At 37.3% G+C, this 27,806-nt stretch overlaps 1 protein-coding gene across 3 annotated transcripts in view; it reads left to right on the forward strand.

The window, feature by feature from the left end:
• Nucleotides 1-27,806, forward strand: part of LOC150093740 (dynamin-1-like) — a 321,001-nt gene that overhangs the window by 108,493 nt on the left and 184,702 nt on the right. For all 3 annotated transcript variants that reach the window (XM_090413070.1, XM_090413072.1, XM_090413071.1), the window contains exons 6-7: nt 15,693-15,791; nt 20,749-20,857. In XM_090413070.1, coding sequence (XP_090269196.1) covers nt 15,693-15,791; nt 20,749-20,857 — 208 coding nt within the window. The remainder of the gene's footprint in view (nt 1-15,692; nt 15,792-20,748; nt 20,858-27,806) is intronic.

Genomic DNA, 27,806 nt, shown 5'->3' on the forward strand with positions numbered 1-27,806 from the left:
CCAGAAATGGGAGAACATGTTGGATGACAATCAGTTCTTGTGAACAGCAAACATGGAAATAGCTTAGAAGAGATATAATGCAGGAACTGACTGTCTATGAAACTTGCTTGAGAGAGAGTTTGTGAAAGAAGCATCATCAATAGCAAAACTTTCATCTTTTGAACAGCATTAAGAGTTTTTAGAGAGATCTTAGATGCATCATCAAATATGTGAGAGAAGTATTCCAAGGTTGGATGGATTTGTGATTTGTACAGAGTCAGTAGTTAGACAGAGGAAAAGTAATATCTTGAGCAAAAAAAAAAAAAAAGTCCAGGAATAAGCATCAATTCAAAAGTAAGATGTTAATCTTAAACTGTGCATTTGCAGGAACTAAGTTCTTTTTTTGTGGAAAGAAAGAAAAAATTGTGTTTTGAAATAACTAATGCATCACTATCATTGCACTCTACGAAGGTTTAGTCACTGATTGTAGATGATCTAAAGTAGATATCCTAGCAGAAAGTTACAGAGGTATGTGATGTAATATTCCAAGTAAATTAGAGATGATTTACCTTGCATCTGTACAGGAATTGGACAAGAATAATGATACCAGGAGGCTAGCCTTATCTCTAGGTGATGTTGCAATACTGCATCTTGGGTGAGAGAGAGAGAGAGGTGGGCACACAGAGATGGTAAAAAATAATTTCTAAAAGTGGGAACTTTTTTATATTACGTTATACCTATCATTTCAACATGGAAATATCTATCACACACTCACAAGTATTATTATTATTATTGTTATTCAGGCCTCCATGGAGTCAAAAGACATTGTGGGAGATCCTTTCTAAGAAACACAAGTCTATCAAGACTCATCGAGGGAGGTCCCTCCTAGGAAACACAAAGTCTATCATACCACTCCTTAAACGCATTGACATTTCTCGCTCTCACCACTCTATCAGGCAATGCATTCCATGGTTCAACCACCCTTCATGCAAAGAAACCACTCCTCACCCTCTTTCTCACAGTTTCCTTTTGTAACTTCCAGGGATGGCCCCTTGTCATGACTCCTTCCCGCTTTTCAACCAAGTGAAAGAACTCCCCAATGTCAACCCTATAACCACCTCTCAACAGTTTAAAAGTCTCAATCACATCACCTCTCCTTCTTCTATCCACCAAACTCTGCAGTCCACACTCCCTCAGCCAATCCTCATAACTAACATTGTACAGTCCTGACACCATCTTTGTTATCTGCCTTTGTACCCTTTCCACAGTTAATTTATCCCCTTCAAATCCTAGGGACCACACCTGAGAACAATAGTCTAAGTGTGGTCTGATCAGAGTATTATACAATGGAATGATAATCCTTTTATCTCTGCAGGTCAGTGTCCTTCTCATTATTGCAGCAAACCTCTGTGTTACCTTCACCACCTTTGCAATATGTCCCCTAAATTTCAGGTTTCTATCAATCATCAACCCCAGATCTCTTGTCTCCCCTACTTCCTCCAGTTTAACTCCTCCCATAGAGTATGCTACATCCCATCGATGTGTCCCAAGCCTCAAGACCTTACATTTTGCTGCATTAAACTGAAACCCCATTCATTTGCCCATCTATCTAGCTTATTCAAATCCTTTTGGAGGGCTACCACATCTGCACTATTAATAATAACCCTTCCCAGCTTCGCATCATCTGCAAATAACTGAATATCCCCTTGCAATCCACTGAAAATATCATTGATATAAAGGTTAAACAATATAGGTCCCAGTACTGAGCCCTGTGGAACCCCACTTGTAACCTTCTGTTTCTTTGATATTGCTCCACCATACACAACTCTCTGATACCTATCGGACAGCCAATCCTGAATCCAGTTGACCAATCTGACATCCAGACTCATGTGCTGCAACTTGAATATCAGCTTATCATGTTGCACCCTGTTAAAAATGCCTTTGCTAAGTCTAGGAAAATGGCAGTATATGCCTTTCCCTCATCTAATGCTCTTGTAACTTTATACAAGAGCATTAGATGAGGGATATTATGCTATTATACAATTATAGCATATTATACAATATGCTAGCCTTTTATTATTATAAAAGGCTAGCATATTGCTAAAACAATGGCACCCCTTCACAAATCCATGTTGACTCTCACAGATAACATTACCCTCATTTGCCCAATGCTGTATACGATTCCTCACTACTTTCTCCAAGATCTTATTAACTACTGATGACACACACACTGGCCTATAATTAGACACTTCAAGTCTGTTACCGCCCTTATGCAATGGCACTATCTTACCTGCCTTCCATTCCATGGGTACCTTTCCTGCAGCCAGACTTTCATTGAAAAGCCAGGTCAAAGGCACTGGCAGTTCTCTAGCACATTCTCTCAAAACTCGTGATGAAATACTATCCAGTCCCACACCTTTACTGACATTCAGAGTAATCAGTATTTGAAACGCACTCTCCTCCTATACCTCTAAACCTCGAACCTGTCCTATCCCTCTAGTATTCAAATTGACTCCTCCAGGATGAAATGCTCCAATAAACTCCAATAAAGTGTTCATTGAACAATTCCACTATGTCCTCTGCACCAGTCACTCTATTCCCATTTTTATCCCACAATGTCATTCTTCCACAGTAATTTCTTCTCCTACTGGCTACAGTATTAGGATCTGCAAAATGAAAACAGCAGGCCAACCATGGAAAGGAAGAGTAAAAGCTTCAGAAATGTTCTTGCATAGCATTGTTATAACATCAAAGGATATAAGGTTATGAATGAAGGGAGTGGGTTCCACTACAGATGAAACTTCTACAAAGTTATGATCTGAATTATTAAAGAGGAGAAGATGTCACTTTAACAGTGTACTTGGAAGAAAACTGGTTAAGAAAAGATCCAGAGTGTTGGGTGATTGGAGAGGACCATCAGATTGGCAGATGAACCATTTGCTTTGTCATTTGTTATAGCAAATAGCTAATTTTATAGCAAAAAAGGGAGCCAGCCAGAGTTGGGGACATTAAAGTCACTAAGGAAGATAACTTCACTGTTAGAGAGTTGGAACTCCAATTTCCTATCTGAATTAGTCATATTGTAAAAGTTACCTGAACACTTATCAGCCTTGTAGTTGGCTGTCATGCATATACACAAATTTCTGAAGCATCATTAATAAAGATAAGTAGTTCTTAGTATGACAAATGTAGTGGGGCCAAAAAATTAGCATCATTAAGACCTTAATGGCAGAATAGTCATTAAGGAATATAGTCTTATAGGAACAGAAAATGATAGGTTTAGTGTATTCAGAGAAGATTGACAAGATAAGGTTGGGGGAGAGTATTTCTAATAATTGCAAACAGATTAAATCCAACTACAGTAGAATTCTTTCTTTCACGGTTACATGGTGATCAGCATTCATAATATAGAATTTTTGGAGACAAAAACACTCATGTTAAAGCAAAGTTTACTTATGATTAAGAGAATAACACTTGATGTTTCAGTCTCTATATCGAAGTCATCATCACGAAAACATACATATGAGCATGTTACATAATACTGCAAAAGTAAGCTAAATCAAGTTGCTTTCTTAATTGTTTATGCTAGCACTGACCTCTGGTGAAGCAAAAAATAAATAAATAAAATCATATAAAAATAATAAATAAAAAAATCAATAAATAAATAAAAATATAATCAGTAAATACTTTTTTTATATACATAAGTATAATAACATATCTCTCTCTTTCCCCCTCTCTCTCTCTCCCTTCGATCTCCTCATGTCTGAGGACTCATCACTTTCCTGATGATGCTTTTGCCATTTCTTTCTTCCTTGTGCTTCTTGGATGATTATTTTTTCCAGGTTGCCTTCCCTTCTGCATATGTGTCCAAAATATTACCAATTCTCTTGTCAGTTATGTTTGTCAGTCTTGTGTGGATATTCAGTTCTTCTGAGATACTTTGTTTGTTCGTTTTTCTGTCCAAGAGACTCTTAAAATTCTTCTCCAGCACCAGACCTCAAATGCTTCAATTCTTCTTCTACCATCTTTTGTCATTGTCCAAGACTCAGAAGCATAGAAAAAGATAGAAAAAACTAAGGTTTCTACAAGCTCTTTTTGGAGATGTGCCTGTCTTTACAGATCTCAATTCTTCTTTATCATCTTTTTGTCATTGTCCAAGACTCAGAAGCATAGAAAAGATCGAAAAAACGACATCAAATGCATCTTTACACTCTTGTTTTCTTACAGTTTTCTTTTGTTGGGGTTGTGCCATCATGTTCTGGATCCTATATGGGTTGCCGATGAATCTTCCATATTCTTGGAATTACTAATCCATCATTCTTATTGAGATTAGGATGAATCGACATCGCACAAGTTTCCTTGAATTTTTTTTCAAATCAAGTTTTGATGCAGTGTAGGGACTTTGTGCCTTTGCAGTTAATTCTGTAGGATGATTGGAGTGCATGGTCCGACTGGCCTGTTTTACAATAGTGAAAGACCTTCATTGTGATAAAAGAGGCCTGTTTGAATGAAAATTCAAGGAAGCTTATGATAATGCTGATTCATCATCCTAATATCAACAATGATAGATTACTGTCTGCCCAAAGTTAAGAGAACTGTAACTGGCAGAGTGCTAAGAAGAGTCAATTCATGTTGAAGGGGAGAAAAGAATCAGGGATGTATGAATTTGTCACCAACACGTGAATTCATGTGCTTTATATGTAAAATTTTCCAACTGTTATACAAGCAAAATAGTTCTCGTTAAAACTAGAATATTCATAAAAGAAAAGCTAATTTTCTGATATGTATTAATGTTATGACGTGTATTATGTTATTATACTTATTATGTATATAAAAGTATTTATTGATTTTATTTTTATTTGTTAATTGATTTTTTTTATTTTAAGATATGGCTATTCTACATCTGGTTGGTGACAGTAATCATGTGGTACTCACTTGGGAAAAGTGGCTAAGTTTATGAATGTTCCATTCAAGAAAGGTTACATGCTGAACTTCAAAACAAGAAATTATGATCAACTGAGCAGTCTGTGAGTTCAATGCAGTGGTATTGGTTGCTGGATGGAAATAATATCAACAGTATGTGGGAGCATTTAAAAAAATACTTTAATGATGCAATATAGGAATGTGTCCTTAGAGTTTGAAGAATAAATAGGATAGGAGTGAAATGGATGTATAATCTTATTAAGTAAGAGATTCATAAGAAAAGGATGATGTGGAAGGAATACTGTGTGCATAAGGATGATGTCTGTTATGAAAATTACAAGCAGCAGGCCAGAAGAGTCACAAATGTTGTACAGAAAGCTAAATCTTAGTATGAAAAGAAATGGGCTTTGCAAGCTAAAGACAACCCCAAAGAATTCTGTCGTTATGCTGCAAGTAAAAGAAAGAATGAACGTGAAAGAATAACTCTACTGATGTAAATGGTGCAAAGGTGACAGATGCAGAAGAGGTTGTTCAACAAATGAGTGCTCATTTTGTTAAAAGCTATCAACCTGATGTATGCATCATTGCACTCACTGCTACCTCTTCACTGAATGACAAAACTCAGGTGTATGAGGAGATATTAAAGCTGTTGCACAAACTGAATAAAAATTCAGCAGTAGGAAGTGATACCCCCCCATGTGGCAACCTGGGTTAAATAGTAGTCCCAATGTAGCTCATGCATGTCATAAAAGGTGACTAAAATGGGTTCCTGTCCCCAGGATATAGCAGAGTTCTTTCTTGTAAGGTTGGGCACAGGGCTAACAACCCTACCCTGTAAAAACTCAACTTGTTAAGAAAGTCAAAAGGGAAATGAACCAAGCAGATTTCACAGAATGACCTGGACAACAGAAAAAGGATTATGAATATTAGTTTGGAAGCTGTCTTGAGCCTGAACAGACCAGGAGCATTGAGGAGCAAAAATATAATCATGTGTACAACCTGTTTTCCACATAAAAAAGTGCATAAAGTTAGCTGGAGAAAGTGTGAGGAACTACAGAGATATAGAATGAGGATAATGGCATTGCAGGATGTGATGGAAAGAAAGTGTTATATTTGATACCAGAACATATACTATTTTATACAGTGGAAAAGATCAAAAAGATCATTGATAACTGCATTCTTTGTTTTTTTCTCTAAGAAATGGAAACACTTGGTTCTTGATTTTAGACCAGTTAATGAACGGCTTTGTGTACCAAGAATAAAGTTCAAGATGTTCAATATTTTACTTATATGTGCACACACACCAACCAAGGACTCTTGTGAAGAAGACAAGGTGAACTTCTATTAATCACTGGAGAGGATATATGATCAGTCACCAAAACATGATGTTAAAATAGTTCCTGGAGACATGAATGCCAAAATAGGAAACGAAGAGACCTTGCAACCAACAATTGGGTACATGAAGAAAGTAATGAAAATGGCACGAGATTAATTGATTTTGCAAGTGGCAAAAATATGACCGTGTGTTCAACTTGTTTTCCACATAAAAAAGTGCATAAAGTTAGCTGGAGATTGGCAGATGGAATAACAGAAATTTAATTTTTATTCCTTTTTTAAATATAAACAAAGAATAAAAATTAATAAGGTGGGTAGATGAAGGAGAACACCAAGATATGACGTCCAAAAATTAAAAGATGAAAAATAAAAAATCAGACAAAAATATGTTGAAAGATTGAGAAAAGAAATAAATGAAGAGAAAGAGGATGAATATGCCAATGATATGACTATAGATTAAAAAACAGGAAAGGATCAAGAATAAAATTACCAAAGTGGCTAAAAAGTTCTGGAATTCAGAAATAATGATAAACAAAATGAATGGTATGATTTGGAAAGTAGAAAATGTGTTGAAGACCGCTCATCTAAAGATGCTTGAATGGAAAACTCGAACAAATGAGAATGCATATATAGAAAAATATAAACAAGCTAAAAATATATGCAGAAGAAAGAAATGGGAATGGGAAAAGACAAGGCTAAATGAAATTGAGATTTTGAAGAATACTGGACAAAGAAAATGCATAATAAAATAAAAGAAATTAAAGGCTGATTTCAACCCAGATCAACTTTCTGCAGAGACCACGAGGGCAACTTGCTTAGTGGAGAGGACATTTTGAGAAGGTGAGCAGAATATTTTGAAGATCTTCTTCAGGACAAAACAAGCTTGGAAACTAATGTTCCAGAAGAAGATGAGTTTAATGAATCCTTGGCAAGTATGAGAAAAGCTGAAACAGACGAAGCCAAGAGCTACATGAGATAATAAAGCACCTAGTGAAGATGGAATACTAGTCTAGTCGAGCTATTAAAATATGGTGGGCAATCACTATTAATCAAACTCCACGAGTGCTTGTCAGAGGTATGGGATACTGCTATTATCTTCCCTATCCATAAAAAAATGACAAGTCTCTGTGCCCAAAACTATAGAGGAATATCATTGTTAGCAGTGATTTGCAAAATATTTGTAGGGATACTGGCAGCTAGATTGCAGCATATCATAGAAGAAATGCTGGATGACTATCAATGTGGTTTTAGATATGGTAGATCAACAATAGACAAGATTTTTACAGTACGAACCATAATGGAGAAATGCTACGAGTTTAATATTAATCTGCACCATTTGTTTGTGGACTTTAAACAAGCCTATGATAACATTAATAGAGGTAAGCTATTCAAAGTCATGAAAGAATTCCAAATTCCATCCAAATTGATAAGATTAGTTAAAATAACACTCAGAAATACTATGTGTAGAGTGCAAATACAGAGTGAACTTGCTCCAGAGTTCAGGGTTACTAAAGGATTATGACAAGGAGGTCAATTATCAACAATGCTTTTCAACCTATTCCTAGAAAGAGTAATACAAAATATAATCATAAACAGAGGTGGAACTATTATGAATAGAAGTCAATAGCTTTTGCAGATGATGTGGACTGTATTGGAAGAACTGATAGAAGCCTCAGAGAGCATTATAGACAAATGAGGGAGGAGACAAAGAAAATGGGATTACAAGCAAATGAAACTAAAACAAAATACTTAATTGTTGCCAGAGATAAACAAAAATTTGGAAACATCCAAAGTTTCACTCTAGATGAAGAAACCTTTGAACGAGTACAGAAATTCACATATTTGGGTTCGGAAATAACAGAAAGTAATGATGTGTCAGTCAGTTGAAATCACCTATAGAATAGCTGAATCAAATAGAACTTATTATAGTATTCAAACATTATTAAAATCTAATCTGATTTCAATAAAAAGTAAAATCCAGCTATATAAAGTAATCCTCAAACCCATACTTTTATACAGCTGTGAAACAATGATTCAGAGAGATCAAAACCGAGTACATATATGGGAACGAAAAGTATTAAGAAAGATCTTTGGCCAAATTAATGAGAATGGACTTTGGAGAGTGAGGAACAACAAAGAAATAATGGAGAAATTTAATGAAGTGGATGTTATTGCTGAAATAAGGGTGAGAAGACTGAGGTGACTAGGAGATGTTCAGTGAATAAGGGATGACAGAGCTGTAAAAAAAGGTTTTCATGTCTGGATTGTGTGGATCTAGACCCAGAGGATGACTCAAAAGGAGATGGCTTGACGATGTGGAGGATGTTTTAAAGAAAACAAGAGTAACAAACTGGAGGAACAAGGCACAGAATCGTGAAGAATGGAAGGCTATCCTGAGACAGGCCCAGGTCCTAGATGAACTGTAATGTCAAGGAGTAGGAACTGATGGGATATCAGCATAGATGCTAAAAGAGCATTCAGCTGAACTGGCTATTCCTTTGACTAGGGCCATATAGTGGGAGAAAAAGGAGGAAGGCCACATAGCTCTTCCATCTATTTGTTTGTATATATCTTCTCTTTCCATGCAAAATAATCAGCCTGTACTGTAAATTTGAGTAATTTACAGTTCCAAATATATTTCAGGGAAACTGTGACTTCAGCAAATCGGGTCTCAATTAATAGTACAGGCATCCCTCGATTAATGCGTTTAATTAATCCCTCGATGTTACCGCGTATATCAAAATCACGTTAATCAAATCTAATAATCAATGTTTAAAAGTACAATTCGTCCCTGATCGATTACTGTACTAATAGTTCGTTTTATATGGTACTCTTTTAGGAAAGATAAAAATGAATGCAAAGTAAATGTTTAATAAATACTTGTACCTACATTAGTTACTGCAATTTTTTTTAATCAAAAGAAGTTATAAAGAGTCCTTTGAACAGTTTTAGTTTTTTTCTTATCGACATAAATTCTACAATAACAAGCAAAATGACTCTCCAAACCTCGGCAAACAAGCATTCTTCGATTAACATCTGGATCCATATCCGTTACTTGCTGCTTAAGCGATTCTAAACTGCGAAATATTCCATCCAGTTCTTTGACTGCTATTTCCTTTGGAACCTCATCTTCACATTCCATTTGTTCATTGTCTTCATATGTGCGTTGTTCAATTTCAAGATCGTTGTCACTGAAATCTTTTGAATTTGAATCCAATAATTCTTTAACATCTTCTGCATCAACACCATCAAAACCGAGGTCTTCACCAATTGCAACAATTTCTTTGACCACGTTGTTCACAGGATTTTGAAAACAACCTAAGTCATTAGCACATTCTGGCAGAAGGTTTTTTCAACACAGCTTTCATGCAACTAGAAGACACTTGCTCCCACGAGTCACGAATGTTCTGAATTGTGTGTTTAATGTTAAATTTTTTCCAGAATTCGTGGAGTATAATCGCATTTTCTCCCATTGTTGTTTCTACAGCCTTTGAGAATGTCTTTTTAAGAAAATAGGCTTTGAAAGTTGCAATGACATCCATGTCCATGGGTTGTAGCAATGATGTCATATTTGGTGGGAAAAATAAAACTTCCACATTCTCACACAGATCATTAAGAGAATTTGGATGACCACGAGGCCTAGCCTCGTGGCATGAACATGATTTTGCATGGTAAATTTAAAGGTGCATTAATCAAAACTCTTGCCGCGTATATCAAGGGATTGCCGCAATTAATTTCGCCGTGATAATCAAATCCACGTTAAGCAAGGGATACCTGTATATTGGCAAATAGTGAGTTAATATTGAAACTAATCATTGTATCTGAACTTTTTAAATTATGATCTTTTAATATACTTTTTAGACCCGTGAACAGAATTTTTAACAAAAGAGGAAGAATTACCTGTGCGAGATGCTAGTATTTTAGCCAAATGTTTAGCAAGTTTATATATAGGACTATAAATAGTCCTATATATATAAATTTCTGTGTCCACAATTGGGCATAGAGATATATCTTTTTTCTGAATTTTAGCTGCTCCATATATTCTGGTTGTTTTTACATGAAAAGACTTAAGTTTGTTAACAGTTTCTTTATGCCAGGAAATTACTTTCTTCAATAATTTATGAAGTTCATTCTTTTATGAGTTAGTAGGATCAAGATCTATGATTTAGTATGTAAATTGATCTTGTAAAAGCATGTGCATTTTGTTTTCATAATCACAGTTGCATTACCTTTGTCTGCTTTAGTTATTATAGTATTGTTATTACTGTATAGATCTTTTTAAGTGAAGTTAAAGTTAGTATTATTATTCTTGTTGTGAAATAAATCAACAGTGTTAGTATTGTTGGTGAGCTAAGAGTAAGATATTAGCAAGTCACTTCCAACCTCCAGGAAGCAGGATGATGGTGGTGGTAGTTTCACACTGAGTAAGGAAATTCATCTACTACCTGAAGATATTCCAAAATATCCATTCCTATAGTGGGATTCGAATCTTCTGCCTCTTGGTGCAGAGTGGATATGCGACCTACTCAGTAATCCCAACCAACAGAGTGAAACTATAATGCAGCCTGAAGCAGTATCTTGTTGTGAGATACTATATAGTAGAGGAGTCAGTAGTACAATGGAAATAGTCAGTGTATCAGAAGGAAGTCATATCTGACTTCATTATCAGCGCTAGGGGAATACATCTCATGGGAATTAAATGTATGAATAACATTTTAAAGCAAGAGCTGTGTAATGAAAGAATTTTGTGGGGCTGGCATTGTAAAAAGAGGAATGACCTTCTAAGAAGCAGTATAAATTGCATGCCATTAGAGAGAGGGTGATGACAATTGTGAGATGGTGAAATTAGATTATGAAAAGAATTTAGCTGAACAGGATAGAGGAAATCCAAAAGAATTTTATTGCTATGTAGTAAGTAAAAGGAAGAATGACCTTAGTGAATGTAGATATCAGAAAGTATCACATACACTAGAAATTATTATTATTATTATTCAGCCCTCCATGGAGTCGAGACTCATCGTGGAAGGTCCTTCCTAAGAACATAAAGTCTGTCAAGACTCATCGAGGGGAGGTCCCCCCCCTAAGAAACACAAAGTCTATCATACCACTCCTTAAACTCATTGACCGTTCTCGCTCTCACCACTCCATCAGACAATGCATTCCACGATTCAACCACCCTCCATGCAAAGAAACCACTCCTCACCCTCTTGCTCACAAGTTTCCTTTCATAACTTCCAGGCCTCTTGTCATCACTCCTTCCAGCTGTTCAACCAAGCGAAAGAACTCCCCAGTGTCAACCCTGTAACCACCTCTCAACAGTTTAAAAGTCTCAATCATATCACCTCTCCTTCTTCTGTCCACCAAACTCTGCAGTCCACATTCCCTCGGCCGATCCTCATAACTATCCTTGTACAGTCCTGAAACCATCTTTGTCATCCGTCTCTGTACCCTTTCCACAGTTAATTTATCCCTTCAAATCCTGAGGACCAAATCTGAGAACAATAGTCTAAGTGTGGTCTGATCAGAATGATAGCTGTTTTATCTCTGCAGGTCAGTGTCCTTCTCATAATTGCAGCAATCCTCTGTGTTACCTTCACCACCTTTGCAATATGTCCCCTAAATTTCAGGTTTCTATCAATCATCAACCCCAGATCTCTTGTCTCCCCTACTTCCTCCAGTATAACTCCTCCCATAGAGTATGTAGCATCCCATCGATGTTTCCCAAACCTTACATTTTGCTGCATTAAACTGACACCTTGTTCATTTGCCCATCTATCTAGCTTATTCAAATCCTCTTGCAGGGCTACCACATCTGCTATTACTAATAATCCTTCCCAGCTTTGCATCGTCCGCAAAAAAGGGTGGAAGAGATGGTGCAATGGTGGTCACAAATGACTGAATATCCCCTTGCAATCAACTGGCAAAGTCATTGATATAAAGGTTAAACAATATAGGTCCTGGTACTGAGTCCTGTGGGACCCCACTTGTAACCCTCTGCCTCCTTGAAACTACTCCACCATACACAACTCTCTGATACCTATCAGACAGCCAATCCTGAATCCAGTTGACCAATCTGACATCCAGACCCATGTGCTGCAACTTAAATATCAGCTTATCATGTGGCACCCTGTCAAATGCCTTCGCTAATTCTAAGAAAATTGCAGTATATGCCTTTTCCTCATCTAATGTTCTTGTAACTTTATTATAAAAGGCTAGCATATTACTAAAACAAGAGTGCCCCTTCACAAATCCATGTTGACTCTCACGGATAACATTATCCTCATCTGCCCAATGCTGTATACAGTCCCTCACTACTTTCTCCAAGATCTTAACAACTACTGATGACACACAATAATACAATAATACACTTCCAGTCTGTTACCACCCTTATGCAATGGCACTATCTTACCTTCCTTCCTTCCCTGGGCACACCTTTCCTGCAGCCAGACTTTCATTGAAAAGCCAGGTTAAAGGCACTGTCAGTTCCCTAGCACATTCTCTCAAAACTCGTGGTGAAATACCATCCAGTCCCAAAGCTTTACTACATCCAGAGTACTCAGTATCTGAAACACACTCTCCTCCTGTACCTCTAAATCTCGAACCTGCCCTACCCCTCTAGCATTAAAACTGACTCCTCCAGGATGAAATACTCCAATAAAGTGTTCATTGAACAATTCTACTATGTCCTCTGCATCAGTCACTCTATTCCCATTTTTATCCCACAATATCATTCTTCCACAGTCATTTCTCCTCTTACTGGCCACACAGCTAAAAAAAATTCCCTAGGATTTTCTTTGGATCTTAGGGCCAATCTCCTCTCATATTCCAATTTCGCTTTCCTTACCACACTAGTCTCTCTTCTGGCCTGTGTCTTATATTCTTCATGCATCTTCTCTTCACCTGTCTCCTTATATCTCTTCCATGGCCTCTTTTTCGCATGCAATTCCTGTTTAATATTGTTTGTCATCCACTTTTCTCCAAATTTTGTCCTTTTCCTCACTCGTGGTATACAACTTACCATTGCTGCTAACAAATATTCTTTCACAATTTCCCATGCACTAATGATATCCCTGCCTTCCAATTCCTCCCTCCATGAAACTTCCCTAAGTTGATGTCTAAGACTGTTATAATCACCTACTTTATAATTCCACATAAGTTCCCGTCTCTTTGATACTCCTGCATGTATGTTCATTTTCCTAGTCAAAACCATATGGTCACTCTCTCCAACTGGTGGGAGAGATGTCATTTCAGTTATTATCAACTCTTCTGATGCTATAACCAAATCCAATACTCTTTAACCTCTTGTTCCCTCTGTTACATGTTGCCTAAGACATTTGTCCCTCAAGAATTCTAGAAATTCCATTCCCCTATTGCTACATGCATCTTCCTCTCTCCAATTTATACTACTGTAGTTAAAATCACCCATAACAATCATTCTTCTTGCACTTGCCAAACTTAACTGTCTAAACATCTCGTGCCCCCCATCCTCTTTGCTCCTGGGTCTGTAGCAATACCCCACTAAATATCCTGTTTTGCCCACCTCTACATCACACCATATGCTCTCAAAATCATTTGTCTCACTTCCTTCCAAAGCCTCCACTCTTAGAGGACATAGATCGTCAATTATCATAAGCAGTACCCCACCACCACCACGTTTTCCCCTCCTATCCTGCCGAAAAATGCTGTACCTAGCTACTTCTATTCTCGTTATTATATCCTCTTCTGTCAACCACGTCTCAGTGATCCCAATAATTTTTGCCAGGCTGATGCTATCTGCACCACCAATTCCTCTCCCTTATTCTGGATACTCCTGGCATTAGTATAAAGCATATAAATGCCATTGTTTCTAGCTGAGTTGTTAAATCTTCACTTCAGTAAGGTCTATATTTAGTAAAGCATAACCCTTGACTTTCTCTGCATGCCAATAAGGAACTGGATAAAAGAATAAAGATTGTTGAGTTAGAGGTATTAAAGCTGTATTCTTGAATTGAATACAGCAGTTGGACTGGATGAGATAATGGCATGAGTACAAAAGTGATGTAAGAGTGGATGATTCTAAGTTGAGAGAGTAATAAAGGACATAGCAGATACAGAAACTCTGTGGATTGGCTTGAACATACTGGTTATATGGGCAAATGAAAATTAATATATGTTCAATGATGTCAGGTGTAAGGTTATACCTTTTGGGTGGAGTATATTTCAAGTAGCATATAATATTAATGGGAATTTACTGCTAGTAGTCATTGTAACTGGAGGGTAGGGGGTTATAATGGACAGAGAGTTATAGTTTGGGTTCTGTGTTGCTATGGTGGCTAAGTTATCTCTTTGGGTAACTTGTAATAAAACAGTTATTCTCCTATTTTACAAGGCCTTGATAAACCCATGTATGGACTACTGTACACAATGCAGATATGGTCCCCTTGGTTTCCAGTAAATGGTGAGACAGTTGAAACAATCCGTCATCAGATATCCATGGTGATAACTGGCCTATTGAATTGTGCATATGAGGAGATTGAGGGAATTGGGATTTCAATGTTTAAGGAATAGGCAGAAAAGAGAGCGAGAGAGAGGAGAGATATGGTAGAAACATCAGATATAGGAAACATATGTTCTTTTCATGGTGCATAGTAATTGTGTGGAATAGGCCTACTGTTAGATACTTTTCACCTGGATTTCTTGGGGATAAGGAGGTGGTGGAGAGAATTTAGAGACAAGTTACTGATCAGGATAAGTTGAGGGTGTGTAGGTTGCAAAGTTTAGTTGATAGGCAGAAAAGAGGGGCATGATAGAAACTTAAGTTATTAAAATAATTCTATATGATTGAGACAAAGAAAATTTTTCAGTAAATGACATATATATATATATATATATATATATAGAGAGAGAGAGAGAGAGAGAGAGAGAGAACTAAGGTCAGTCCTAGAAGTTGTATAAGAGTGTAGTGTAAGGCTGTGTGGATATATTATTTTGGTGAATGAGTAGAATGATTTACCAGAATTAGTTGTGAGTGTCCTAACAGTGAATGAGTTTAGGAAGAAGTATGATAGGTATTATGTGTATAAAAGCCAGTGTGTTTGTTTCCTGCAACAAGTCTTCTCACTCCATGGAAATATCTGTCTAATAATGATAATATTATAGACCATGTCTTGGGTTAATATATTAAGAGAGAGAGAGATATATATGATGTATTAGTGACAAAAAGGAATTCTCCTTCAATGAGTCCTTGGACTTTGTGGAAGAGCCTTCATAATAATAATTAAAATGCATTCACTCTTTTTCAGTCATCCATTGTTTAACAAATCGAAAATCATGTCAGTCATTATCATTGCTTATGTAATAGTTGAGATCTACAATGTCTTTTTAAGCATTCATGCAGAATAGTTTTTAATGTAGTAATGATACAGTTACATGCTATAATAAGATACTGACATCCATTTGTATTATTTCTCCTTAAGGTGAAAGAACAATAAGTGTGCTCACTAAGCTGGATCTTATGGATGAAGGTACTGATGCTAAGGATATTTTGGAAAATAAAGTTCTGCCATTAAAAAGAGGTAATTTATTGAATGTTCTGTTTGTATGTTTTTTTTTAAAAAATACGGTTTTATTTTTTTAGCTATGTTATAAACCCAAGGATCAATTCATTGTTCACTTCAGTGCTTTATAAACTTTCATTTCTTATGAAGAATTCATTTCTATCTCTCCTTATACAACTTTGTGAAGGGAATTAACAGAGTCCAGAAACATGATATACTCGTATGAGTCCCCCTTATCCATCACATTTATCAATTTTTCATAAAATCCAAGTAGTTTGCTAAAAGCATGACCTATCGTTTGCATATGGAGGTTATACTTGGATGTGTTACAAGGTAGCAGCAAAAAAAAAAAAAGTTTTCATCATTATTTATTAGGGTTTTTACTTTAAATTACAGGTAATCTAAGCTAGACATACAATGTATACTCTGTGGATAATTTGTACTTAAAAGTAATATTTCAATGAGTAGTTCATTATTTTTTTCTTCGGTATTTAAAAAATAATGGCAGCAACTGCAGCTCCACTCAGTTCCAGCTACAGCAGCTGCTAATAGTTTATCACCAAGTTCACCTCCATTTAAGGACTACATTTTACTCATCATCCTATGGGATTTTGTGGTATGCCATGCTTGTGGCATGTATGCATCCTGGCAGTTAGAAACGTGGCAGGTGAGAGATTGGGGAGCATGTCTGCTGAAAATGGGAAGAATTTCGGGATTTAGAAATTAGCATAACAGACCTTGGCAGCATTATGTCAGAAATGGATGAATACTGACCAAGAGAGATGAACGTGATCGAGGGTGAGGAAAACAAATGAAATGTGAATAAAAAAATAAAAGTAGTGAGTACAGTAGATTTGAATCGTGCAGTTTTTGTAGATGGTGTTAATTGGGAAGATGAATGTCGAGCAAGAGTAGTAGCTTGCAGAGAGAGAAAAATAGATGTGCTGAAGGAAGTGGAATGTATCAGGAACAAGTTGAGATTAGGCGACTGGAAACAAATGCAAAGTGAATCAGAGTAGGAGTGAGAGAGAGTTATAGGAATGATAGAAGGAGAGAGAATAGGAAAACCAGTAAATGAGAGAAAAGAGACAATGCCCAGGGATGGAGAGATGACAGGTAAGTGGGGGGAACAAAGTAAGAAAATGATAGAGGAGAGAGTGAGGGATGCAGGTGAACAAGGAAGAAACAGAGTGGTCAGGAGTGTGATGTATGGAGACTCGATGAGCAGTGGGATACAATATTGACTGCAAGAGGAGTGTTTGACTGGATGAATGAATGACAGAAAGTGTGGTCATGGCAATTAAGTGAGATGAAAGGGTGGAAGAGATGGTGCAATGGTGGTCACAAATGACTTAAGAGGCAGTGTGAATTGGAGGCAAGAGATCTGAGGTTCATGCTTGAGGTTGTACAAATGAAGACTGAGAGAAGAAAGATAATGAGTGTATTGCCCAGGTATAATAATGCAATGGATCTGGGGGTGATGATTGATAGAAACCTGAAATTCAGGGACCATATTGCAAAGGTGGTGAAGGTAACCCAGAGGATTGTTAGAATACTGAGAAGGAGGCTGACCTGCAGAAATAAGAGTTGTCATTCTATTGTATAAAGACCTGATCTGACCACACCTGGACTATTGTGCTGAAATTTGAACTCCAGGATTTGAAGGGAATAAATTAAGCACGGAAAGAATGCAGAGGCAGATAATAAAGATGATAGACTGTACAATGTTAATTATGAGGATAGGTTGAGGGAATTTGAACTAAAGAGTTTGGTTAATAGAAGGAGAGGGTGATTTGATTGAGATTTTTTTTAAACTATTGACACTGAGGAATTCTTTTGTTTGGTGAAACAGGAGGGAATGAGTGAGGACAAGATCCATTCCTGGAAGTTACGAAAGGAAGGTATGAGCAAGAGGTTAAGGAGTGGTTTCTTTGCATGGAGGGTAGATGAACCATGCAATACATTGTCTGATAGAGTGGTGAAAGCACAAACGGTCAATGGGTTTAAGGAATGGTATGATAGACTTTCTGTTTTCTACAGTGGGCCTCCCACAATGAGTTTTGTGATGAGTATTATGATTCAGTGGCCTGGTTGGCCAAGTGGTTAGCATATTCACTCTCCAGCCAAAAGATTGTGGGTTTAAATCCCACCATAGTCACGGATATTTGTGATTATCTGTGAAAATACTAGTGGTTGTGGTAGTCGGTAGATGATGATGGTGGTTGCAGTTTGTTGTAGTTGGTGGATTGAGGAGTTGTGGAGATGGAGAATTGTAGAATAGGTTCTCTACCTCGATGAGTCTTTGGACTCCTTGGAGGTGTCTCATAATAATAATATCCTTGCAGATATCATAGAGAATCCTATTTCTGTCAATTCCATGCTATATACAATGCTTAACAAACATCTTCAATACTTTGTATACCACAAAAGCAAATGTATAGACCAGTCTGTATTTGAAAATATCTATCATATCACCACGTGCATACAGAGTCACAATTTTGACCTTTGGAATCCTTCATTGCAATACTCATTAAACAACCAGGTCAACATTTTGCACATTCCATAAAAATACACATACACCCTCTGTCCAAAAAGAAACTGAACTATTTGAAAATAGAAGATACACCTCTTGTATCTTTTTTGTTGTTGAAAGCAGCAATCTTCATTAATGTGGTGTCAACTGTTTTGACATTTGTTTCATTAGAAGCCGAGTTATAGTGCCAAGAGTGACAGTGTGTTTTGACGAATAGTCAGAAGATGAATTTCAAACAGAAAGCTGCGATTAAGTTTTGTGTTAAACGTGGTAAAAGTTTTACCTAAATGCATCAAATGCTTCAAAAAGCATACGGTGATGAATGCTTATCCCCTACTCAAGTTTACGAGTGGTTTAAGTGATTTCAAAGTGGTCGCGAGATGCTTGAGGATGACGAAAAGCCAGGCCATCCAAAAACTGGACTGAGCAAAGTTAACATCCAAAAAAAGTGCATGATTTTATCAAAGAAAACCCGAAATCATCCGTGAGATTGATGGATGAATGGACATCTCATTCATTTTCAAATCCACTTGAAGAGCCTCAATGTTAGTTATATTACTAATAACACTTCCCAGCTTTGCATCATCTGCAAACAACTGAATATCTCCCTTCAATCCAATGATATTATCACATCACTACTAAGCCCTGTGGAATTCTACTTTAACCTTCCTTCTCTCTATTGCTCTCTGTTATTACTCCTTACTCTTTTGATATATATATATATATATATATATATATATTTTTTTTTATTTTTTTTTTTTAAAGAATTGAATGACATAAACTGAGAGAAAAGGAAAAGGTTTAATAATATCACATGACTAGTTTCAACTTTTTACAGCCTTCTTTGGGTGTTTTTATAAAAGAAAAGAATAAACATTGAGTATAAAACTGTGAACAGCACAGGAAGTCACTATACATATTTAACATGAAAACGTTGTAGTTAACGTATTCAAAGCTGTTCCTTCGTTGGCCACATTGTTGGGTGTATTTAACGTGAAAAATGAACCTCCATGCATATATATATATATATATATATATATATATATATCAGAGTCAGTTTCAAATTTCACTAATCTAATATCTAAATCCATACATTGCAACTTGAATATTATCATGTCAAATGTCTTTGCAAAATAAATATAGCAAAGTGAAATGCTTTCTCTCATCACCTCCTCTCGTTACTTTATTATAAAAGGGAACCAAATTACTAAACATGAGCTTTCCTTTATAGAATTATGCTGACTATCTTAAATAATATTATCATCACCTGCCCAGTTCTATATGTATATGATCTTACTAAATTCTTTAAAATGTCAATGACCACGAGCCTCTGTAGCTCAGTTGGTATAGATGGACTGATTGAACCCAAGTTTTTCTTACCAAAGGGTCGGAAAGACCCGGGCTCAATTCCCATCCAAGACGCAAGGAATATCTGGTCCCTTTTGACTAAAGGTGAGTTAGCTTGTCTCATATGGAGGTAGGGTTTTTTTTTTTCACCCAGAAACTTGGGTGTTTTTCATACCCCAGAAAGGCAAACCAGCCCCGTGAACACACACACACACACACATCTACAGACATAGGACACACCAGGAGGCATAGGGCCAACCACCTTATCCTCAAGACAGATTCAGTTGTGAAGTCCTCAGCTAAGAACCTTAATGGTTCATGAAAGCTTAAGAAGAAGAAGTTAATGACCACAGAATGAATACAAACTGTCTATGCCTCCAAACTGTTTGATTCCATTCCGGGACTACCTTTATGCATTAGTAGTGGTATCTTACTCATTTTCCATTCTTTAGGGATTCAGCTGGCTGAAAGACTTTCATTAAACAGTAAAGCTAATGTTATTCTGATAATCTGTACTGTTATGTACACAGTCACACAGCACAACACAATTTGCTTAACTAATTTAACAAGGTTAGGTCAAGAGCTTAGAGATATTTCATGGTGTTGTTTTATATAATTTTTATTTCAAATATTTTTAAATAGGATTTTTCTTGTTTTTTTTTTTTTTTAAAAGAAAACTGTGTTATTTTACTGTGTGTGAGTGTGTGTTAATGTGTCTTTGGGACTATTGAAGTTCAGAATAGTACTTTATATCGGTGAAAGGAAAGAAAGAAATGTGTGAAAAATAACTACAAAGTTTCTACCCCCTTCTCGACTTTCCAAAAAAAAACTATTTTTAATTATTGTTATTTTTACAATTGACTCTTTTTATAACAAATCTGTAGGAGGGACTGCAAGAATATTTTGTTCGATTGAATTTCTTTTAGCATAGTATTGTGCCTGTGAGACTTTGGTCATGAATTTTTGAATGGTTGGATATAATGAGCAAATTTATTGTAACAGTGTTTATTATAGTGAGAGTCAACTATATTAACATCAGACCACCACGGAGGCAAAAAGCTGTAATTCTGTTATTTCTTTATTTCAAATTTTAAGGACACATTGGAGTATTAAATAGAAGCCAAAAAGATGTACTTAATAAGAAGGATATGGAATATGTTCTTGATAAAGAAAGAAAATTTTTCAGTAATCATCCAAGTTATAGGTCAGTATATTGCTTTCTTTATTCTGGATAATGTATTTAGAATCATTAATCTATTTGAAGTTCGAAAAAGAAAAGTGCACACATTAAGTCACATAGTAATATTATTCAATAACCACATATCTCATTTATTATTATTATTATTATCCCAAGACCCCATGGAGTCAAAGACTCATCTAGGCGGTCCTTTTATCATACACACAGCTTATCATACTGTGCCTTAAACGCGCTCAAATTCTCTACAGACACCACACTCTCAAGCAAGGCATTCCAAACATCTCTGCATGCAAAAAACCTACTTCTCACTCCCCTACTCACACCCTCTTTATACAGAAAGTTTTATATCAGGATGGAGTATCCCAAAAGAGGAAGGTCACTAGTGGTGTGCCACAGGTTTCAGTCTTTTGAATCAGTGTTGTTCAATTTGTATATTAATGATATTGGGATATGTTTATCTGGTGATATGCAGCTGTTTGCAGATGATGCAAAATTGCAGAGAGCAATGCAGTCATGCGGTTGTTATGGCCTTGCAGGAGGACTTGAATAGACTTCATAAATGAGCAGTTAAGTTGAACTGCCAGTTCAGTGTTTCAAAGTGTAAGGTCTACCACCACTCCCTGATCTAACATCATTGCTTACCAAATGTAGGCAATGATGTTAAGATGTTACTAAGGCGAGTGATATGAAGTCATTAGCCTCTATATATGAGTTTCTCAGTCATGAAGTTACTTCATGTGCAAACTTTGTTTGCTTATATTTGGATAAAGGATTAAATGAAGAATATAATTTCTTGGCATGTTTAATTTATAACCAAGTGGAAAACTTTCAACATCTATCTTTAATCCAGAGTATTTTAGTAATAAGGTGTGACACCTTTTGGCTACTTGTATATGGAAATATGACTTCTGCATTCCTTCAACTTTGGTATCAATTGAAAGTGAATTGAGTGAGCATGGAATTTGATTGAGTGTGAATGAATAGACTTGCACTGTTTTTCTTTTCAGAGGTGTTTAGTGATTCTCACATTGCACTGACTACTACCCAACTTGAAATCTACATTCTTCCCCTCTGCATGAAAAGTGCATGAGGACTAATGGCTGTTTACGTCCCACCTACAACAAAGACCAGTCATGGATGCTGGATTTCTTAGGGAGGTAGGAATTAGAGGAGGCTAAGTGAGAAAACACGACACTCCCTCCCCAACACTAGCTGTTTCCAGATATGCATTATTTTGCTAGTAGACTCTCGTGAGTGGCTACAGGATTCTGCTGGCAGATCTTATGATCTACGGGATCTTGCTATAGGCTTTTGAGCCTACAGGATTATTGGAGAAGTCTCCCAGAAATTCTTCTGTGACCGGAAACAGCTCCAACCAGCAGGCTCCAGATGATCGTTATGGAGAATATTAACGATTTAATCCATAACTTGAACAAGGAACAAGCATTTGACCTGTTCAAGAAACTGATGAAGTTTGAATCTGAGTGGCCAGGATTTTTAAATCTGCATGCACAGACTAATGACCTTGATGATGATGAGGATGAAGTCACAGAAGGAGAATTCACGACTGTTCTGCCACCTATGACTCCCAGGTGGAACACACAAATAAAAGGCGCAGAACAGCAGAAGATCAAACGGAGGAGGACTCGTCAACGCAAGATGTCTCGAGTAACAAGGAAAAGGTCCCCCCCCATTATATTACGGGACAAGGAAAAGTGGACCTCTGTTTCACAGGCCCTCAGGGAACAAAACGTCACATACTCCTGGGCTAAAAACGTCGATGGGGGTGTGTGTGAAAATCCAACCTGCCACTGTCACAGATTATAGGCAGATGACAAAATTGATGGCTACACAAATCTTCCCTGCCATACCTTTGCTTTACCCAGCAAAAGAAATCTGAAGGTGGGGTTGCTGAGAGCATCACTCCTGAAGAAATCAATCAGGGCCTGACCCCAATTAAAGTGAGTAGGATGCTCAGATCCAACAGAAGACCAATGCCACTTGTTCTGGTTGAAATTACCAACACTCAGAAGAAAATCTATGAGTTGACTGCTATCTGTGGCCTTAGAATTACAACAGAGCCACTCAAAAAGAAGGCATTAGCAGGGCAGTGCCATAGATGCCAAAAGTTTGGCCATGCCCAAAAACTATGTAAGGCAAATTACAGATGTCTGAAGTGCAGTGAAAGCCATCAGACCATCACATGCACCAAGCCAAGATTCATGCCGGCTAGATGCACTAACTGCAGAGGACCTCATCCTGCCAATTACAAGGGGTGCATTATCCATCTAAAAACTGTGCCCCCCCCCTGCAATGACACTCAAAGCAACCAAGAAGCTCTCCAGCACAAATAAATTCAACTCTGATAACCCAGGAAAGATAGCAATCAAAACCAAAACACATGCTGAAGGTGTATGAACAAAGACTACTGCATCTCAAGAGCAAGCAAGCCCAACCTAACATCAGTATTGACTACCTCACTAGCTACCATACTACAGGAATTCAGTAAAACTACTCCCTTGCCATCCTTCACAAAGAGATTCCTTCAAGGAACCTAGTCAATTATGACAGCCCTCAGTGATGAATAAAAGCAAATTCAAACCGAACTCCCTCATGATCATAGCCTGGAATGCCAATGGTCTGACCAACAAGATCCTGGAACTACATGAGTTTACATATAGATATAATCCGGACATAATTTTAATCAATGAAATGCACCTCAGATCAGCTAACAATCCAAAACTCAAAAGCTATTCAATGTATAGAACTGATAGACTCAGCTCCAGTTTAGGAGGCACAACCATATTTATCAAAAACTATCTAAGCCATAATCAAAACCAACCCACACAAACCTAGAGATAACTGGCATAGAAGTTCACACTAACAATGCCTGCAGAATCAAAATTTATGCAGCATACAATCTACCAAGCATCCCCATACATCTGATTTGGACTCCATCCTTGGCTCCACAGACTCCATTATCATAGCAAGAGATCTAAACGCCAATCATACAGCTTGGTTTAGCTCCACAATCAACAAAAATGACCACACTTTATACTTATACAACACTCAACTCTGCAGTTGTAGCTGGACACATCGAGCCCATCAGGAAGTTCAGATGTACTAGACATCGTCATTCTCAGAAACATCAGGTATCAATAACAACTGGAAACAATAAATGAGTTATCATCAGATCACAACCCCATCTAGCTTAAACTAGGTATGCAAATCAACCCCCCCCCCCACACACACACTCCTTTATAGCATGGGATAAGCTCTCCAAAATTCTCCCTGAGCACATCGGCCCAGCACCAGTCATCCACAAAAAAGAGGAAATAGACAAAGCCGTGAATAACTTAACAAGCCAAATCAAGTCACTAAATCCTCTGTCCTCCACTTGACCAGTCAGATCCCTGAGGACATCATGGACCTAATCAGAACAAAAAAAACAAAGCCAGAAAGAGATACCACAACCCGAGAGTCCTGCAAGACAAAACAATACTAAACAATTTAAACAGGCAAGTCAGAGATGCTCTTCAAAAATACTGTAATCATGAATGGGAAACCAAACTAACAACAATCAACCCAGAGGATCACACAATCTGGAAATTTTTAAGAATCCTTTGCACCAAAAGTTAATCCCTACCCCAATGCAGATAAAGCACAGAATTGCACATACTGACAAAGAATAAGCAGAGGCTCTAATTGATAACCAGGAAAAACAATGCAGCCCTCGTATGAAAACTTAAATATTAACCTCATCTACAAAGTTCACCAACAGGTCAAGAAAGCCTTATGACATCCTAAGGATAACTCAGAACTCATCACCCCCACTACTCCAGCAGAAGTAATCAACATCATAACTCATTTGAACAACAAAAAGGCAAAAGGTCCAGATGGTATCACCAATAGAATAATAAAGTTACTCCCAAGAAAGGCTTTTGGACATAGTTCATCTAGTTAATATAACTAACGCAATTATAAGATTCCAGCACTTTCCCATAGCTGTGAAAACAGCTGATATCATACCTTTTAAAAAAGCCAGGAAATAATCCCCAATTCCTCCAAAGTTACAGACACATTAACCTTCTATCCAGCCTTGGAAAAGTTACCAAAAAAGTTATCCTCTCAAGGCTACAAGCAACAACAAATAAGCATGGAATTATCCCAAATGAACAATTCGGATTCCATAGAGAACACAGCGCAGTGCAACAAATACACCAACTGGTAGAACACATCACAAACAGCTTCAATTGAAACAGCACACAACTGCGGTATTTGTAGATGTTGCAAAGCCCTTCAACAAGGTCTGGCATCAGGGCCTTTTCTACAAACTTATAGAAACTAATATGCCAATAAAGTTAGTAAAATTAATTAAAGCTTACCTCAGTGATAGATACATGCGAATTAAATTAAATGGAATAGTTTCAACCATATGTAAAATCCTAGCAGGTGTGCCACAGGGCTCTCTTCTGGCCCCTCTTCTATTCTCAATCTACGTAGCAGACATCCCACAAAACTTGAGAACAACCATCACAGCCCTATGTGCGGATGATACTGCAATATTAGCAAGATCTCTCAACCCCCATCTGGCAATCAGAAGAATTCAAGGCAGTATCAGTACACTGGAGAAATGGTTGGCAGACTGGAGGATCCAATTAAACCTCTGCAAAAGCTCAGCGAGACCCTCCAGAAGGAAGGTCCCCAGCAAAGATGACATTCAGCTGTTTGGAGAAAGATTCCATGGCAGACAGAAATCGAATATCTCAGTATACAACTAGATAAAAAAAAAACTCCAATTTTACAGTCATATCAAACTCATAGGTTCAAAGACATCCAAAGTAATAGCTCAACTCTACCCCATGATCAACCGCAGCAGCAAACTAGACATGTAAAACAAGGTACTAATTTACCAGATGGTAATACTTCCGGTTTTCACTTATGCTTCCCCAGCATAGAGCCATACTTCACAGTCAAACATTTTAAAACTGCAAAGAATTCAGAAGAAGTGCTTGCAGATGATTCTGGATGCATCATGATCTATTAGAAACACACAGATCCATCGAGAAGTCAGCATTCCATACACCTCCTCCCTTCTCGATGATCTAGCAGAAAAGTTCTTCACCTAGACAAGCACTCACCCAAATCTGCTGATCAAATAAGCTGCCAACTACAATGAAGCAGAGTACTGCAAATGCAAAAGATCCAAGTTAATCCTACTCCCAGCTGAACACAGCTAATCCCACTGCCCCCATTGGGCGAGCATAAAGGGGGAATATAAAAAGCATGTTTGCTTCACCCATCCAGCCAGTAATTTTGTGCCTTGGTATCACTTCTGAATCTGATTCTCACTGATATGTCTTTATGCAGTAGTGGTTGCTGTGATGAGATATGAGCGGCTCTTCTCAGTGGCAGGTTTTTGCCTATCTCTGAGTGAGGCCACTGTTGAGTTCATGACTCTGCTTGGTGGTGGAGTGAGCCTGCCATTGGGCATACATCTGAGGGTTCTTCTCCATGGTAGGGTGGGCCTGTCACTGAGTGGAACCACTGCTGAGTAAACTTATCCTTCCGGTTGCTTACACTTGCTCAGTTTAGAGTGATCTAGGGGATTGCCCAAGTATTTGGAGATTTCCTTTCACGTATATAGTGAAGCTGGTTTGTGTAGTGACCCTACCCATAGTGTATAGCATTATACATGTTTGTAAGGATATGTGCTTTGCATTATGGAATACTAAGGCAAGCGATATGAAGTCATTAGCCTCTATATATGAGTTGCCTACTCATGAGGTTACCTCATGTGCAAACTTTGTTTGCTTACACTTGGATAAAGGATTAAACCAAGAATATAATTTTGGGCATGGCATCTTTAAGGTATTCAAGGTCAGCAAGACCTGACTGACCATACTCATGGCTGCAGATGTATTTTTATGTTTTTCTAGGTGAATGTTTGCAGATCTGGAAGATCTCCCAGATCCGAAGCTATATTAAGTTAAGCAGCACTTCATCACTGTTTGAAACGCTGTATTAAGCAGTAAACATGTACCTGCTACCTTTACTAAGTGGAAGACAAGAGTTGTCACCATTTAAAACTTCAGCAATGCTAAGCAGCGAGCACCCTCCCCCCTAATTTGCAACCTGCCACTTTTCAAAACCTCAATTCTACTCAGTGTCAGGCAAAAACCAACCATTGTTTTACACCTCAGCTGTACTAAGCTGCAGCAGGAAAGAACCAACTGCTGCAGCAAGTCAAAACCCATTACTGTTTATAACCTTGGCTGTACTAAGCAACTGGCTAAAGTCCATTCAAAACCCTCTGTTCCACACCATAATGAAGATAGGGATCTACTCCAGAACAAGAACAACCCCCAGCCAAACATCATTAAAATGTCATCAGTGAGTGCAAGACCCAGGAATATACTAAGGTTAAATCACTGCATCTTGGGGGATTGCCACAGGAGGGTAGAAGATAGTACATGTGGTGATTTTTTGTGCCAAAAGAAGAGTTCTTTTTGGAAGTATTTAGCGATAATTAAGTCATTTGTTTTGTATCAGTATATTTATGTTGTTTGATCAACTGCGAGGTCAGTGTGCATAATTTTCTAATTTTTAAAGATTTAATATTTGTTTTCTTGTACACTGTGTTGTGTGTCATGGCTCCAATGTTCAAAACAATGTCAGACGATTTTAATGTATGTGATTATTTGAGTAAGAGCTGCTCTAAAAGTTGTGCGCTACCAGTATTATTAGTGTGGGAGATTTTCATTTGCCTAAACTTAATTACAAATTTGTTATTATTAGACCTTAGAGTAGTAACCAGCAGAGGAAATAACATGGAGGCAGCTTTGTCATTCCATGAATTTAATTTAAACTTCAGTAGTTTCGTTAAGTGTGAAGTGTGTTATATGTATTCTTTCAATTACATAAATGATTTGTGGATGTTTAGGGCGGATGGAAT

The sequence above is a fragment of the Typopeltis vanoorti genome, chromosome 23, assembly GCF_054136105.1.
Source record: "Typopeltis vanoorti isolate ZY-2024b chromosome 23, IOZ_Tvanoo_1.0, whole genome shotgun sequence".
NCBI lineage: Eukaryota > Metazoa > Arthropoda > Arachnida > Uropygi > Thelyphonidae > Typopeltis > Typopeltis vanoorti.